This window comes from Rhinolophus sinicus, chromosome 8 (assembly GCF_057876585.1).
Source record: "Rhinolophus sinicus isolate RSI-liver-muscle chromosome 8, RSI-T2T, whole genome shotgun sequence".
In the NCBI taxonomy this organism is placed as follows: Eukaryota; Metazoa; Chordata; class Mammalia; order Chiroptera; family Rhinolophidae; genus Rhinolophus; species Rhinolophus sinicus.
In genome coordinates, this window is record NC_142508.1 from 15,972,775 (window position 1) to 15,990,910 (window position 18,136).

The window sequence follows — 18,136 nt, forward strand, 5'->3', positions numbered from 1 at the left end:
CACAGGGAAGGGGGTTCTGGGATAGATATTTTCCAGCTTCCTGCTGACACAAATTGTCCAAATCTTGCAGTACTTTTGGAACATATTGCATGTCATCAAAGGCCATGTGTTTTGCCTGACCTGAACCTCAGGACCTTCTAGGATTTGAGTCTGGTTATATGTCTAGATAATGGGAAGTTGCAGGAGTGGGCCCTCAGGCACATCAGCACCCCCTTGTAAGGCAACTATCTTAGGGGAGGCCATTACACATTCTTCAGGCAAAGGGAGACGAATTCCCTCAGGGCTTGAAGAACTGCTTCTACTTACAAAGGGGTCTTGGTGGAATTTCAGGGTTCCACGTACTCAGCTTCATCAGAATATGCTCACATGTCTCCATTCCGAATTTCAGGGCCTCACTCCTTCCCAGTCAAGGTCCTAACTTTGAGTAAGATGCCCCACAAGGGTGTGAATTGAATTTGCTTTATAATTCAGCCACCTGTAGGATATGCTTTTCAGAAATCTCAGCGCCGTGTCCACATGACATAGGCTTTCTATTAAGGCATTTATAGATTTCTAGTCCCTTACTTTTCTTTTACCAAGTTCTCCAGTGTACTTAGAAGCAACTGACTCATTATACAATTCATTTGTACAAAAGTGTTTTATGGTAGTGACTCCTGGCTTACCCGAAGCCTTGTCTTCTGTAGGTCCCTGGTTACACTTGTCTGCAGGCAATAATGTAAGTATTTTGCCTCTGCATGCCGCAGACTACTAGTGTCTCTTTTACCACTGGAAACAGGCTGATTATGCCTTCTATCAAATCAGAGAAGCCATTTCAGATTCTTAACCTTAAGGTCTTGTTTCCTTTTAATCACTCCCTGCACCAAAAATTTGGGGTTCCATCAGGGAAGTAGAACTGCTATGATTGTTATAGAATTACTTATTAGAGAACTTAGATTAGAAAGCTAGGCATTCTTCCAAGCCGCTGAGTGGGGCCATGGAGAGGGCCTATTGTAAAAGCCAGGGAAGGCTGTTGCCTCTTTGTGGCTCTGTGACTTTGTAGCCCAGGTGTCTGGAGATGGGCCTGCGGGTCACATTGCTTAGAGGGCTGGCAGTTGGGAAGGAGACCTGGAAGTGGAGCAGAGAAGAGGGTGCAGAGCAGGGAAAAAACTGAGGACAAACTTGAAGCCGCTGGCACAGAGGTCGTATTAAGAAAAGGAGGCATGAAATCGTTTTCTCGGAAATGGATTGGGGACATGGAGAATTGTTGGGCAGGACTGGTGGCCCCTTGAAGTTAGTGGCCATGAATTTGAAAGTATTGCCAGGTAGCATGGGGAACGTGTTTCTCCAGCTACAACCTTCGGGTTATGGCATCGAGTAGTTAGAGATGGGATTTAATTAGGGTGGGGTTTTGCCAGGTTAGTAAACGGAGAGAGGAGCGAGGACGGTGAGTAATAGAAATATTGACTGTGGAATCTGTGTTTGGTTCGGAGGCCAGGAGAACAGGGGCTGATGGGATGGTAGGAAGTTGATAGGATCAGTGGGTTGTAGGTCACAATGGAGTGAAAGAGTTGGAGTCAGGAGTGGTGGTTGGAGAGTGAAATGCTTGGAAATGATCCTACGAAAGGGGCACTTACTGTTAAAGGCTGTGACAGTGGAAGTGGGTGAGTGCAGGAGGCAGGAGGATGGGATCACTCGGGAAAAAGCGCTCAATTCCACTGAGTGGTCAGAGTTTTACTATTGTCTGTATAGATATTAAAATCATCAGTCGTTATTAGGGGGTAATATTAGAGACAGTGATAGAGAACAAGGTACTAATATTTTTTAAAAATCAGGGAAGCAACCTGGATCTGTATGCAGCCAGGAATGGTGGCCGGTGATACAGTCTAATGGCATAGCTTTAAAGCCAGAGTTTTTTAGGGAAGCAAGAGGTGCAGTGAGAGAAGGCAGTGCAGTGATGGTGGAAAGGCAGTGACACGCGGACAGTTTCCCCACCTGTAGGTCTGGTGCATAGGAGAGGAAACAGCTACGTTTGAGAGGGCTGCAGGGAAGTCCTCGGGGGAGAGCCAGGTTTCAGGTAGAGAAAAGGTGGGACTGGCCAGAAAAGTGTTAAGGATGTAAGGGATTTTGCTGATGAACATGCCAGAGGGCGTGATGGAGGGGTTTGGGGTTTGGGGTTTGCGGAAGGATGGAAGGTGGAGTCAGATTAGGTGCTACCCCCAGCTGCACGGAGGTGTGTCCAGGTGAGGCGTAATGACCTGGATGGTTTTAGGGTTGTTTTGTAGACTGAGGTAAGTAGCCATGAATAGCATACCGTGTTTCATTTAGATGGTCCCTTAGGCAGAATATGGAATTGAGGGTGTGAGGTATTGGTGGGAAGGAAAGGTGGGGATTTTGCCAGCAGCATGTGGAGCCCCTTCCTTTGCCAGAGGGTAATTTCTCTCTTGGGATTGGCACCCTCCTGTCCATGTTTATATATCTACGTATTGTATATGTTTGTATCCATCATCTATATTTAGTATCACCTTCATATTGTACAGTTTAAAAATTAATACATTTTTGCGATCTGCCCACTTGCTGCATGTACTTCTACTTTAGTGTTGCTGCTGAATGGAACCCCAGTGTGTAAATATACAATATTCCTATTTATTTATCCATCTCCCATTGGTAGATACGGAGTTGGTTCCACTTTTTGCAAATGTTATTACAAATAATGTTTATGTACGTGTCTTCTCGTGCAAATAGAGTTATTCTGGGATAAATTACTACAAGTGGAATTTCTAGACAATGCTAGTTATTTGATCTTGTCAAATTGATCTTTAAAGGGTTGTACAAATTTACAGAGACATTTCTCCAAATCCTCGTCTGCTCCTGATATTAATTTCCTGACTTAAGTATTAGTCATTTGGAAGAATGTGAAGTGGTGTTTCTTTGTGGTTTTAATTTAGATTTTCGTGATCACTGCTGAAATCGAAACTCTTTTTATATGTTTAGTGGCCATTTTACTTTCCTCCTCTGTGAATTGTCTGTTCATATTTGCTTATTTATATGCCTCCTACTGATTTATAAGTTTTAAATTTTTTATTTTAGTCTTTTAAAAAATCAATTGTATTGACTATAACTTATATACAATGAAATTCACCAATTTTAAGCATACAGTTCAGCGAGTTTTGACCCATGTGTAGAGTTGTGGAACCATCACCACAGTCATGATAGAGAAACTTGCATTAGCCCAGAGGGTGCCCCGTGCCCCGTGTCCCTTGGTTGGCTATCTCCTCCCTCACCGCTAGCAGCTGCCCGTCGTTGATCTATTTTCTGACAACATAGTTTTGCATTTTCTAGATTTCATTTAAATTTAATCTTATAGTATATAGTCTTGTATGACTTGTATGGCTTGTTTCGTTCACTTACCTTACGGTTTGTGGGATTGGTTCAAGTTTTTGTGTCTAGCCATCGTTTGTTTTCATTGCTGAGGAGTAGCCCATTATGTGGAGGTCCTTTAACTTCTTTATCCATTTCACAAGTTAATGAATATTGGGGTTTCCAGTGTATGGATATTATCAACAAAACTAAAGATATTCAAGTACAGGTGTTTGTGTGGATGGACCTATGTTTGCATTTCCTTTGGTTATTATCTAGAAGTGGAATTGTCAGGTTTGTATTTCCTTAATGATGGAGGTATTAAGCAAATATATGCTTTTTGCCATCTGTGTATCATTTTTGGTGAAGTGCCTGTTCAAATATTTTATTTCACTATTTTTTTAAAAAAAATCAGGTTGTCTTCTTACTGAGTTGTACAGTTTTTTATATTTTCTGGATTCAAGACCTTTATCAGATAGGTGTTTTATAAATATTTCCTCCCAGTCTGTGGCTTGCCTTTCTAGTCACTTACCACTGTTGTCTTCTTTTTTTTAAAGTATAACGTACATATAGTAAAATTCACCCTTTTTAGAATATAGTTTTGTGAGCTTTGACAAATGCATACAGTACTTTTATCACTACTGCAGTCAAGATTTAGAACATTTCCATCACTCCAAAAAGTTCCATCCTGCCTCTTTGTGTGATCTGTTCCTCCCATCCTCAGCCTTAGGCAACGACTCCTCTCTCCTTTCCTTATAGATTTTTTCCTTTCCAAGAAGTCATAAGAATGATATTGTATGTATGCGCCTTTTGATTCTTTTTTTCAGTCATTTGGCATAACACATTTGAGATTTGTCCATGTTATTGTTTGTAGCAGTAGTTTACTCCTTTTTATTTCATCATAGTGTTTCATTTTATGAATGTACCTCAGTTTATGTGTTTACCAGTTGAAAGATATTTGGTTTGTTTTGGTGGTTATGAGTAAAGTTGCTATAAACATTCATGTACAAGTTTTTGAGCGTAAGTTTTTATTTCTCTTGGGTAAATACCTAAGCGTGGGATTGCTGGGTCAGATGATAGGTGTATGTATGTTTAACTTTGTAAGAAACTGCCAACCCATTTTCCAAAGTGACGACCATTCCCACCATCTCCGTATGAAAGTTCTAGTTGCTCTGCGTTCTGGTCAGCACTTGGTATTACCTTTTTGTTTTGTTTTTTTAACTTTAGCCATTCTGAAATAGTGGTATTTCTTTGTGGTTTTAAGTTGCATTTTCCTAGTGACTAATGACCTCAGACATCTTTTCATGTGCTTTATTTGCCTTCTTATACCTTCTGTGGTGAAGGATCTGTTCATATCTTTTGCCCATTTTTAATAATTTCGTTGTATATTTTCCTTATTATTGATTTTTAAGAGGTCTTTATGTATTCTGGATGCCAATCCTCTATCAGATATGCTTCCCAAATATTTTCTCCTAGTTTGTGGCTTGTATTTTCAGTTTCTTAGTTTTTTCACAGAGCAGAAGTTATTTATTTTAATGAAATAAAATTAATTTTTTTTTCTGTTATAGATTATGCTTTTGAGGGGTATCATAGAAAATTTTGTCTAACTAAAGGTCACAAAGATTTTTTTATTGCTTTTGTCCTAGTCATTTTTCAGTTTTTATGTCTTTCTTATAATTACTTTATGATCCATTTTGAATTACTTTTTTTAAATAATCATATCACATGGTTGAATTTCTTTTCTTTTTTTTTTTTCTTTTCCTCCACTACCTTCTCCTTTTCCTCCTCCTTTCTGTTCTCAACAAATGGTACTGGAATAATTGCATATCAGTGTGGAAGGAGGAAGATGAGGAAATGATGATGTTTGAGTTACTGTCTCATTGGAACCTTCTCCTTTGTGTCATTGATCTCTACGTCTGCTCTTGTTCCAGTACCACACTGTCTTGATTACTGTAGCTTTATAGTAAGTTTTAAATCAGGTAGTGTATATTTTCCTGTTTCAGTTTCAAAATTGTTTTGGCTCTTCTAGGTTCTCTGAATTTCCATGTGAATTTTAGAATCAGCACATTTCTATTTTAAAAAATTGCTGTAACTTTGATGGGGATTGCATTGAATCTAAAGATCAATTTGAGGAGAATTTACATTGTAACTATTGAGTTTTCTGCTTCACTAACATGGAATATGTCTCCCTTTATTCAGGCCTCTTTAATTTCTGTCAGCAGTATTGTAGCTTTCAGCATACAAGTTATGCATAGTTTGTGAAATTTATCCTTAAAGTAGTTAATATTACTTAGGCTATTGTATTTCTATCGTATATACGTATTTCTATTGTATATAGGTAGTCTATAGAAATTAAACTGATTTTTGTATATTGCCCTGTTTCTTGCAATCTTGTTAAATTCATTTATTAGTTCTAGGAATATTATGGGAGATTCCTTAGTATTTACTTTTTCCTTTCCAATCTTTCTGTCTTTTATTTGTTTATCTTACTTTATTGTCATCTTGCACTGTTATACAGTGTAAGTAGACGTGATGGTGGGGGACATCCTTGCTTTGTTCCTGATCTTTAGGGGGAAGGTATTAGTCTTTCACTATTAAGTGTGATGTTAGCTTTAAGCTTTTCTAGGTGACTTTTATCAGGTTGAGGAAGTTCCTTTCTATTCCTAGTTGCTGAGAGATTTTTTTCATGCATATGAAAAAAAGGTATTGAATTTTGTCAAATGTTTTTTCTATATCCATTGGATTATCATGGTTTTCTTTTTTAGTATGTTAATATGGTACGATGCACTTATTTATTTTCCTGGAAAATGTAAAATCTTTGGTTTCTGTTAAAATTTGTTAAGGTTTTTGAGTCTCCACTTGTGAAATACGTTGTTTTTTCTATGATGTTTTAGTCTGGGTTTTTTATTTGGGTAATGCTGGCCTCATAAAATGAATTGGGAAGTTTTTCTTCCTTTTCTGCTTTCTAGAAGAGGTTTTGTAGAATCATTATTAATTTTTCCTGAAATGTTCACTATTGAAGCCGTCTTCTTCATGGGAAGGTTTTTGATAATTAACTCCATTAAAACGAAATAGATACGGTGCTATTCAGATTATTTGTCTTTGTGAGTGAGCTCTGGTAGTGTGTCTTTTAAGGAATTTGTCCATTTCATTTAAATTGCTGAACTTCGTTGGCATAAAACTGATCATAATATGTATTCCCTTTTATTTTAATGTTTATACGATCTGTAGTGATGTCTCTTGTTTCATTCTGATATTGGAAAATTATAACTTCTCTCTTTTATTCCTGGGAAGTTTGTCTAGAGGTTTTTAAACTTACTAATCTCTTCACAGAACTAGCTTTTGTTTCATTAATTTTTTCTATTGTTTTTCTCTCCAAACTAATTATACAAAAAACTACAATGCTAAAAAAATCAAGCCAGAAGCTGGGGGGCAGGGGTGCAGGGTAGGAGAAGAGATACGTAGATCAAGCAGGACAAACATAAGTCATATAATAGACGGTAGATATAGACCTAAATATATCATTATCTACCTTAAACGTAGATGAAGAACACAAAGAACATTTACAAAAATTGATAATACTGAGCCATAAAGCAAGACACAACAAATTTCAAAGGAATGAAATCATATAGACTGTATTCTCTGATTGCAATGGATTAGTGTTGGGAATAAATAATAAAAGAGTAACTAGGTAATTTACTGTATGTTTTGATATTCAGAACACATTTCTGTTCCGTTTCCAGCCATGACGGGGTAGGGGCTACATATACCCCACTACCATTAATACCTGGAAAATCAAACAAAATATATTACACAGTGCTTTTCAGGCATTAGATTAACAGCCATTCCAGGATTGTAATCTGAAGAAAAACAAGTTGTGCCCTAGGATTACAGTAGCTCATTGACCACAGGCAGATCCTAGGCCCCAGGTCAGGGAGGCCATACTGAAAAGGAGCCTAGTTATCTCTCTGAGTGGAGAAGACACACAGAGTCTGGGGAGGCCAAAAAAGCTCAAATTTGCAGGGCAGAGAACCAGAGAAGTAAGAGGTGGGGGGAGAGGGAGGAAGTGAAGAAAGAAAGGAAAGAGATAGTTACAGCTATCTGCTGAGAGGCTCCCCTTAAATCTTTGGATAAGAACTGATCTGTGCATATGTAAAAGGAGACTACCCAAGGCCAAAGAAAGAATCACCAGAACACAGGGCTGAGAATAATTTATACTTCCACCAGTGAGAGTGGAAAGACCTTGTCATCTATATAGTTCTCAGAAAGGTAGCACCTCAATAATGGGAATATATTAGCCTTAGAATAAAGCTTTAAAAAACTTAATAGCAAGCCTCAAAAGTGAAAAACTGATCCCAGGTGACCTAACCTTATGACAGAGTAAAGTAAAATGCTATGTAATAGAATACCACAAAAATCCAGCACCTAACAACATAAACTTCACAATGTACAGCATCCAGTAAAAAATCAGGTATGCAGAGAAGCAGGAAAATACTATTCATATCAGGAGAAAAATGGATCAATAGACAAACCTAGAAATGATAAAGATTATGGATGAACAGGTAACGACATTAAAACAGCTATTATAGGTCTAGATGCTTAAGAATGTGTAGAAAGACAGTAATAAAGAAAAAGGAGCAAAACAGAAGACATCCATAGAGACCCAGAAATTAAAAAAACAAAAACAAAAAGCTACCTGTCTATGATGAAAAAATACACTGCATGGTTAATAGCAGATTAGAGACTGCAGGGGGAACAATCAGTGAAGGTAGAAACTATCCAAAATGAAACAGAGAAAAAAGACTGAGTAAAAATAAACAGAGCATCAGCAACATGTGGGATAATAGTGGACATATTTTTTCAACTCCTTTGGGTAAATACATAGGAACATGATTGCTAGATGGTGTGGTAAGAGTATGTTTAGTTCTGTAAGAAACCGCCAAAACATCTTCCAAAGTGGCTGTACCATTTTTATTCCCACCAGCAATGAATGCGAGTTCCTATTGCTCCACATTCTTATCAGCGTTTGTTGGTGTCAGTGTTCCAGATTGGCCATTCTGTTTGGAGTGTCCTGGTGTCTCATTGTTTTAATTTGTCCTTCCCTGCTGATATATGATGTGGAACTCGTTTTCATTTACTTATTTGTTATCAGTTTATCTTAAGTGAGCTGTCTGTTATGGTCTTGGCCCATTTCTTAATCAGGTTGTCTTTCTTATTTTTGACTGTTAAGAGCTTTTTGTATATTTTAAACATTTTTTAATTTTTCAATTACAGTTGACATTTGGTATTATTTTATATTAGTTTCGGGTGTACAGTATGATGGTTAGACATTTATATAATTTATGAAGTGATCCCTGATTAGTACCCACCTGGCACTGTACATAGTTATTACAATATTATTGACTGGATTCCCTATGCTGTACTTCACATCCCCATGACTATTTTGTAACTACCAATCTGTACTTCTTTATCCCTTCCCCCTTTTCACTCTGCCCCCAACCCTCTTTCCATCTGGCAACCCTTGGTTTGTTCACTGTATCTATGAGTGTTTCTGTTTTGTTTGTTCATTTATTTTGTTTTTTATATTCCACATATAAGTGAGATCAGATGGTATTTGTCTGGTTCTGTCTGACTTATTTCATTTGGCACAATACTCTCTAGGTCCATCATGTTGTTGCAGTTGCAAGATTTCATTCTTTTCTATGGCTGAGTAATATTCCATTCTGTGGAATAGACAACTGGATAAAGAAGTGGTGTGTGTGTGTGTGTGTGTGTGTGTGTACACACATACCAGTTCTTCTTTATCCATTTGTCGATTGATAGACACTTAGGTTATTTCCGTATCTTGGCTATTTTAAATAATGCTGCAATGAACATATGGATGCATATGTCTTTTTTTTTTTTTTTTTTTTTTTTTTTTTTTTTAAGGAGGGCGCAGCTCACAGTGGCCCATGTGGGAATTGAGCTGGCAACCTTGGTGTTATTAGCACCACACTCTAACCAACTGAGCTAACTGGCCACTGCATATGTCTTTTCGAATTAGTGTTTTGGATTTCTTTGGATAAATACCCAGAAGTGGAATTGCTGGGTCATAAGGTAGTTCTATTTTTAATTTTTTGAGGAACCTCCATACTGTTTTTCATAGTAGCTACACCAATCTGCAAACCCACCAACAGTGCACGACGGTCCCCCTTTCTCTACATCTTCACCACCTCTGTTGTTTGTTGATTTATTGGTGATGGTTATTCTGACAGGTATGAGGTGATATCTCATTGTGGTTTTAATTTGCATTTCTCTGATGATTAATGACTTTGAGCATCTTATGTCTGTTGGCCATCTGTATGTCTTCTTTGGAGAAATGTCTGTTCAGGTCCTCTGCCCATTTTTTATTGGATTGTTCGGTTTTTTGGTGTTGAGTTTTTTGTATATTTTGGATAACAGTTCTTTTTCATATATATGTTTTAAAAATATTTTTTCCTAATCTGTGGCTTGTCCTCTCATCTTCTTGACATTGTCTTTTGCAGAATAGACATTTTTAATTTTAACAATGGCCAGCTTCTTAGTTATTTCTATTATGATCATGCCTTTGGTGTTGTATGTAAAAAGTCATTGTCATACCCAGGGTCATGTAGGTTTTCTTCTGGGAGTTTTGCAGTTTTGCACTGTACATTTAGGTCTGTGATCCATTTGGTTAATTGACTTTTGTGAAGGGTGCAAGATCTGTGTTTACATAAATTCTTTTTGGTTTTGCATGTGGATGTCCAGTTATTCCAGTACCATGTATTGAAGAGATTGAGATTATCTTTGGTCCATTGTATGGTCTTTGCTCTTTAGTCGAAGATCAGTTGACTATAATTATGTGGGTGTATTTCTGGGTGGTCTATTCTATTGCATTGATCTGTTTGTCTATTCTTTTGCCAATACCACACTGTCTTGTGACTATTTACCACTTTTTTCTTTTTACTCTTCATTCCTTGCTATATTTCTGAGTTATTATCTAGAATGATTTTCCCTGTGCCTAAAGAATACATCTTTTAGAATCCTGTCTTTCCTAGACGTTAGATACTTTATCCTATGCCAGTAAGACTCTGGTCTTGTACTTCTGTGGCTGTGAGCTGTTTGTTTGTTATTCAATCTCTGGTACCTACAAATTTCCCTTCATTTTGCCCTTGGCTGTGTATTTAAATTTTTTGTCCCTATTTTATTCAGTATTTCTGTGTATTTGTTTTGGCAGTATGTTTTAGTGGTTATGAGCCCATCTTTACCAATACTTTATATTGCCACTTTTTAAAATTTTAGCCATTTTGGTGGGTGTGAGGTGGTATCTGAAATGTGGTTTTAATTTGTATTTCACCAATGACTAATAATATTGAGCCTCTTTTTTTGTGCTTTAGCTAATTTTTTGTATCTTCAGTTTTATTGTGCTTCATGGCAGATTTTTATTGGGGGAGGGGCAAATTGTTTTAGTTCTGAAGTTTTGATTCTTATTTTCTGTTTTTTTTCTCATAGTAGTTTCATATGGGTGTCATTTGTCCCATTCATCTACCCTGTATTGACTTTGTTTTTCTAGGGGAGATTTTTTTCTGTGTTTAATCACCATGAGAATCCTCAGTTCCTTTTTCCCTTAGTGGGCTCAGTAGTCTCCACCAGAGTCTTTCTGCAGCTTGGACTCTAAGCTGGGTCTGATGTATTTGAGTTTCATTACTTATAAGAAATTTAAAGTTACCTGGCAGGGCATGAGGCTGGACAGGCTAGAGGAACAGTGCCCTTCATGTGTGAATAAATAAATCAGAGATCCAGGTGAGGAGGAAGGGTAGATGAAACTTTATTATTGTTAGCTTAACACTTATTTTGGATCTAAGTATCCATCTAGAAATTTTGATAATTGAAAATGGAAGTTGGTTCATGGATGGACCTAGAGGGTTATTATACTAAGTGAAATAAGTCAGACAGAGAAAGACAAATACTATGTGATTTCACTCATATGTGGAATATAAAAAAACAAAATAAATGAACAAACAAAACAGAAACAAACTCATAGATACAGAGAACAAACTGAGCGCTGCCTGTTGGGAGGGGGTTGGGGGCATGGGTGAAAAACAGGAAAGGGATTAATAAGTACAAATTGTCACGAAACAGTCATGGGAATGTAAAGTACAGTATAGGGAATATAGTCAATAATATTGTAATAATTATGTATGGTGCCAGGTGGGTACTAGACTAATCAGGGGATCACTTCATAAGTTATGTAAATGTCTAACCACTATGCTGTTCACCTGAAACTAATATAATACTGAATGTCAACTGTAATTGAAAAATTTTTTTAATTATAAAAAAGAGAGAAAATGGAAGTTGGTTATACAACCACAAATACTGTAAGGAAAAATATCTCTCTATGCTGCACTGAGCAAAATGCAGACTCTACATGTCTCTTCATATATGTTTTTAAAGAATTTGAAAAATACATTTTCTAGGATAAGTCTTTCACAGTTTGAAAAACCTAAGTCTTTGGACTCACGCTGTTAGAGTCTAAGTTGGGATCTCTCTGCGTAAAGACTGGTGTAATTAACAGAAATTTTGGGTTTTTATGTAGATGTTTTCCTGTGTCAGTGTATCAGTTACTTGTGTTTAGGAAATAGTTGTATTGTGAATATTTTCTCATCCAGGTATTCTTAAAAGGACTTTTTGGATAGATGAGAATCTTTTTAAGAATAACTTGCTAAATACATCTACTTGGGGTCCTCACTTCAGATAGTTTAAAAAAAACATTTTCTTATGAGTAACCTGTTGCCTTTATAAATAATTTTTCAGCAAACATTGAGAAGAATGTGCTACCTTACCATCAAAGAAATGGCTAACATCTCTGAAGATGTGATAATTGTCACAAGCAGGTATGTGAATAGTCTAAACCTATGATTGGGTACTTATGTATTTAGTGGAATATTTGTTGTTTTCTTTCTATTAATTTTACTTTTTGACTGTAAGAAAGCCAATAGGAATTTAAGAGAACGTATCTTAAAGCATTCTTTTCTAAAATGTAGTTGTCATCATATAAAAACCATACCTATCTGATAAAACAAAGGAAGAAGTCACAAAGGATAATGCTAATAGATATGATTACATTTTAACTGCTCATAAAAATATATAGGCAAAACTAAAATGTATATGATACACCAAAATAAAATCCATTTACAAGTATATCAAAAGGCATCTATAGTATATAAAGAACTCTCATACTTCAAAAAAATTCCGAGTGATAATTTTATAAAATAACCAATATAAAGGATCTAAATATCTTTAAATAGTCATTTTTTACTAGTAACCAAAAATATAAATTAAAAAATTAAGAATGAGTCACAATAATTGTACCCATCAAATTGGCAAAAAAGGAAAAAGGCATTCGGTACTTATAAGGGAGACTGATACTTTGTATCCGAGAGGTAGAATAATAAATGGGTTCACTTTTTCTAGACAGCAGTTTGGCAGCTTTTGTTGACTGTTGGAAAGACTCAGTAATGCCGCACCTGTGGAGCAATGCTCAGAAAATAATCGGAGCACAGATTCTGTTCAGTGATGTTCATGGCAACATTGTTTACACCAGCAAAAGGGATAGAACAACTTAAATGCCTGCCATTGTTAAAATTATTTAATTAACCATATTTCATAATCTGATTATTTTTAATTTTTTGAAACATATTACTGGAAAAGTCCTCAATAAAGTGCTGAATAAGAGTTGGATTCAAGTCTATGTATTCCATTTGGTCTCACTTTACAAAATATTTTATTTATATATATATATGTATATATATATATACATATATATATATAAATCATAACTCTGTGGATGGAAATACACTGATACATTAGTGATAGGTTATCTCTGGATGTGTGGGATTGTGGCTATTTATTTTCTTTGAACTTCTGATAATTTCCAAATGTCTTAGAAAGCATATATATAATTGAGAGTTCTAAAATATGTAACAAATGTTATTTAAAAAATAATTGCCTTATTAATTATAACGCATTTAAGTGAATCTGGTTTTTGTACAACAAAATAAATTTGGGAGGAGGATGCCTGTGTTTAACCAGCAGTTGTGTTGAATATAGTTTCAATTAGTGAAGCTTTCGGCTGAAAGCCAGATGTAAATAGTCACTGAAATAAAATAAGCATAGAGTAGCTGGTGTTGGTTCAGTAGTTCCACAGCAGTAGGCTGGTGGTGTCTCTTGAATTCTTGTGGCCATTCTCACATTATTGCAAAATAGATGCTTGGATTACTGGCAACGCACCCTTCCAGGTGGGAGGGGCATCGGGAAGAGTGCAGGGAGAGCCAGTCCCACCTGCCTCTTTTGTCAGGTATGCAATTGCTTTCCCAAGGCAATTTTTAGATTTCATTTGGCACAGCTGTGTTATATGACTATCCCTAGGAGGCCAAGAAAGTGAGTATTTAGCTTTTATGGCCCACATATTAGGGACAGGCAAGAGAGAAGGGGCTGAAAAGGGTATAGGATTAGTCCGCAAACAGTGTCTGCCACAAATAAGAAACAGAAAATCTTTACATAGGTTGCTAGAGTCACTAAATATTGGAAAAATTAAAAATAGATTAATAAACTATTCATTGAGGGTTTTTTGTTTGTTTAGCTGTTAATACTTCCCTCTGTGTCCTGTTAGGCTGCCTTGAATTATGGTTGGTTTCTAGTTCATTTTAAGTGATCGGTAACTATAGCAGGCAGAATAATGACGTCCCAAAGATATCCATGTCCTGATTCCCAAGACCTGTGAATATGTTACATTGCAGGTCAAAAAGGAATAAAAGTTGCTGATCAGCAGATAGGGAGAGTAGCCTGGATTATCCAGGTGGGCCCAATATAAGGACAAGGGGCCTTAAAAGTGGAAGAGGAAGGAAGGAGAAAAGGGTCAGTAAGGAGGTGTGATGATAGAAGCCGGGTCAGAGAGATGCGGTGTTGCTGGATTTGGAGGTGGAGGAGTGGGGCCATGAGCCAAGGATTTGTGGGTGGCTTCTAGAAGTTGGAAAGGCAAGGAAATGGATTCGCACTACAGCCCCCAGAAAGGAGCGCAGCCCTTTCCAACACCTTGATTCTAGCCCAGTGAGACCTGTGTTGGACTTCTAACTTACAGAATGGAAGGTAAAGAAATGAATGTTGTCTTAAGCCTTGAAGTTTGTGGTAATTTGTTAAGCAGCAATAGAAAAATAATAGATTTTGCAATATAGAAGTGTATTGAATCAATATATTGTTGTCATGTGGGAGACCCTGCTCGCTCTGCCATTTGTCGTGTGAGGTGGCCTGCAGGGTCTCTGGTCCCGCTCCCTGTATAAGAACGCAGGATATGGCTAGGCCAAAAAGGAACACCCACAGAGCCATAGGTAGGGGAGTCATACCTCTATAGTCCCACTGGAGGCTGGAGCCACACGACCTGTCGCCCGCTTCTCTGCCTGCCAACCAACTGATTCAGTCTCGACTCAACTCCCCAGGGCAGCCACGGCAGTTAGATCAGGGGTTAATTGGTTATAGCTGAAGGCCAATTAGCCACAGCTGATGACCATCTACTACCCGAGCCAGCACCTTTCATGTGAGGCCGAGAGCCTGGAAACTGCTCTCTGGAACTCTGTCCCCACAATTGTATTCCTTAAACTTACACAATGTTATATGTCAATTATATCTCAAAACTGGGAAATAGAAAGAAAACAAATAGAGATTTTGGTACCTGTAAGTGGGGTGCTGCTTTAACAAATATCTAGAACTGTGGAAGTGGCTTTGGAATTGGGCAGTGAGCAGATGCTGGAAGGATTTTGAGGCGCGTGATAGAAAAAAGTTTCATTGCCTTGAACAGATTGTTAGTAGAAACATGGATGTTAATGAGTACTAAGCTGAGAAAGAGGTGGAGGAGCAGGATAGAGAATACACCACCTTAGAGAATACTCAGCTCGTCGGGAACAGACTGGTCACAGACACATGGGCGTTAAAGGAGCTGCTGGGGAGAGCTTCGTAGAAAACAAGGTGTTAGAAACTGGAGGAAAGGGGTCCTTGGTACATGACGACAGAAAGCGGAACTGTCCTGCAGTCATGGAAAGCAGGACTTGTAAGTAATGGACTTGGATATTTAACTGAGATTTTTAAGCAGAGTGTTGAGGTGCAGCCTGGTTTCTTTTTGTGACTTATAGTACAATGTGAGAGTAGAGAAATAAATTGAGGAGAAACCTGTTAAACGAGAACCAGGAGTTCTTTACAAATATTAAATCATCATGTTGATACTAATATAATGTTATATGTCACCTGATACTAATGTAATGTTATATGTCAGTTATACCTCAAAAAAAAAAGAAAGGAACCAGGAGTTCTAGTTCTTGATTTTGGAAATTCTCAGCCTCCTAAAATGGCAAAGGATGCCAAAATCAAGAGATTCAGTAGGAAAGTGTGCTCTAGAGAAAAAGTCAAAGGAGTTACTCTACAGCCCTTTGCTAAAACCTCAGAAAGATGAAAAGGTCAGAATATTCACTCACACAAAGCACTCTGAGGCGATCAAGGGTGTGACTCATAGATTCCCTCAGCTTCTAAGCAGAAACCAAAAATAGAGGTAGGATTATCTAGGCAAGATCTGTGGAGGAGCCTGTCGTCTAATGGGGTGAGTCTCTGTACATGTATGGTCGTCCCACAGGCTCTTAAGAAGCAGACCAGCAGCAACACCGCCAGTTTGGACGACAAGCGAGAGACAGGATGAAGTGAAAGAAGGCTGTCAGAGCCCCAAATTCTACAGACAGGAAACGGGCTGATAAGACTCCTCAGCTTTCAGCACATGTTGCCCTTATAAAAAGGAAGGCTGGCTCTGGGGGCAGATGTGCGGGCCTGTAGGGTGGTACTGAGAACTATAGAGAATTTTGCCCTGGACTTGAAACCTTTTCCAGTTTGCCTGTCTGGATTTCAAAATTGCATGGGACCAGTGACTTTTTCCCTTTCATTTCTCTTTGAACAGGAGTGTCGGTGTCTGTTACCCGTGACAGGCAGTCCCACCCTTGGGATTCTGGGAGCGAGAACTTGTTTCTCGTTTCACAGGTCCACAGGTGCAGAGGAATTTTGTCTCAGGATAGATTGATTACACCCAGTCCCACCCATACCTAATTTAGATGATTTTGATAAGATTGGGACTTTTGAGAGAAAGTTAGATGAAATTTTGGACTTTGAGTTGATGCTGCAATGTGTTGAGATTTGGGGGAATCTTGGGCTGGGGTGAATTTGTGGGGTGAATGTTGCCCCTGAGATGAATGTAGCCCTGCTGACACAGTGAGACCTACGTTGGACTTCTAGCCCACAGAACTCTTAAGAAAATACATTTTGGTTGTTTTAAGACACTCATGTGGTCAGTTATTACAGCAGGAGTAGAAAACTAATGTGGTAGATGACCATTCTACATATACAGATAATTGTGTTAGCTTGGTAAGAAACCACGGAGATCAAGGGAACTTGAGGGCACACCCTTCACAAACAAATGTAGACGGGTGGCCAGTAGCACATGGAAATACAGAGAGTGCCAAAAAAATGTATACACATTTTAAGAAAGGAAAAAACTATTAAAATTGTAATATTCAATATCTACCATTAACAAAAGATGAATACAAGTCATGTTTGACTTCTGCAATTACAAGAGGTGCTCAAAGTGGTTACCATCAGCGTCCAGACACTTCTGATTACGGCGAACTACTGCTTGAGCAGCGTTGACCGTCTCTTAAAATGTGTATACATATTTTTGGCACCCCCGGTATACTTAATATTATTAGTCATCAGGGAAATACAAATTAAAACCTCAATGAGATATCATTCCATATTGTCACTCAGGGTGTCATGCAGGGTCTCTAGTCTCACTCCCCGCGTAAGAACGCAGGATATGGTGAGGCCAAAAAGGAACACCCACGGAGCCAAAAGGTGGGGGAGTCACACCACTATAGTCTTGCTGGAGGCTGGTTTGGAGACACAGGAGGCAGGAGCCACACTATCCGCAACCTGCCGTCCATTTCTCTCTGCCAACCAACCTCATTTGCTAGCTGCAGTCCACCGTGCTAACTGCTTTCCGCTCTTGCTAGCTCAGCACCATCTTCTTGCTAGCCCCCATTTGCTGCTAGTGTAGCCACAGCAGTTATATTAGTGGCCAGTGGCTCACTGGTTACAGCTGACGGCCAACTAGCCACAGTTGATGGCCATCCAATCACAGTTGATGGCCATTTACTACCTGAGCCAGCACCTTTCTACATGAGGGCGAGAGCCTGGAAACTGCACTCCTGGCTCTGTTCCCACACATACCCAGTAAAATGGTTAAAATAACAAAGTCTAACGATACCAAAATCAAAAGCCTGCTCCAATACCAAGTCTATGGAACAGTTGAAACTCTCATACATTATAGGTGGGAATGTGGTGGCGACGTAAGAACGTCCACACCTGTAGAGAATTTTTATGAGTGTATTTGAGCCAAACTGACAATACATGCTGGGGAGCAAGATCTCGCTCCGGGGAGTAACAGTTTTGCAGCGTCTTTTATGCATTTGAAATGGAGGGAAAGTAAGGAAGAATATGTGGAGGTGGGAGAAAGCAAGGCGAAGACGGCATTACAGCATCGTTAATAAGATTATGTGCTCTCTTGAGGGTGGTTACGCTTATGTCAAAGGTTGCCTTAACCTAGATGCACAAAAACAATGGAGGGCTGCTTAAGGCAAAGATAATCCTTTTACTAAGAAGTTACCTGCCTGGGTACAACTCCCCACCATGACCTGCCCAGTTAGGAATTTATGAT

At 38.3% G+C, this 18,136-nt stretch overlaps 1 protein-coding gene across 3 annotated transcripts in view; it reads left to right on the forward strand.

The window, feature by feature from the left end:
* COPG2 (coat protein complex I subunit gamma 2) overlaps positions 1 to 18,136 on the forward strand; it is a 111,932-nt gene that overhangs the window by 5,096 nt on the left and 88,700 nt on the right. For all 3 annotated transcript variants that reach the window (XM_074315602.2, XM_019751183.3, XM_088799915.1), the window contains exon 5: positions 12,148 to 12,227. In XM_074315602.2, coding sequence (XP_074171703.1) covers positions 12,148 to 12,227 — 80 coding nt within the window. The remainder of the gene's footprint in view (positions 1 to 12,147; positions 12,228 to 18,136) is intronic.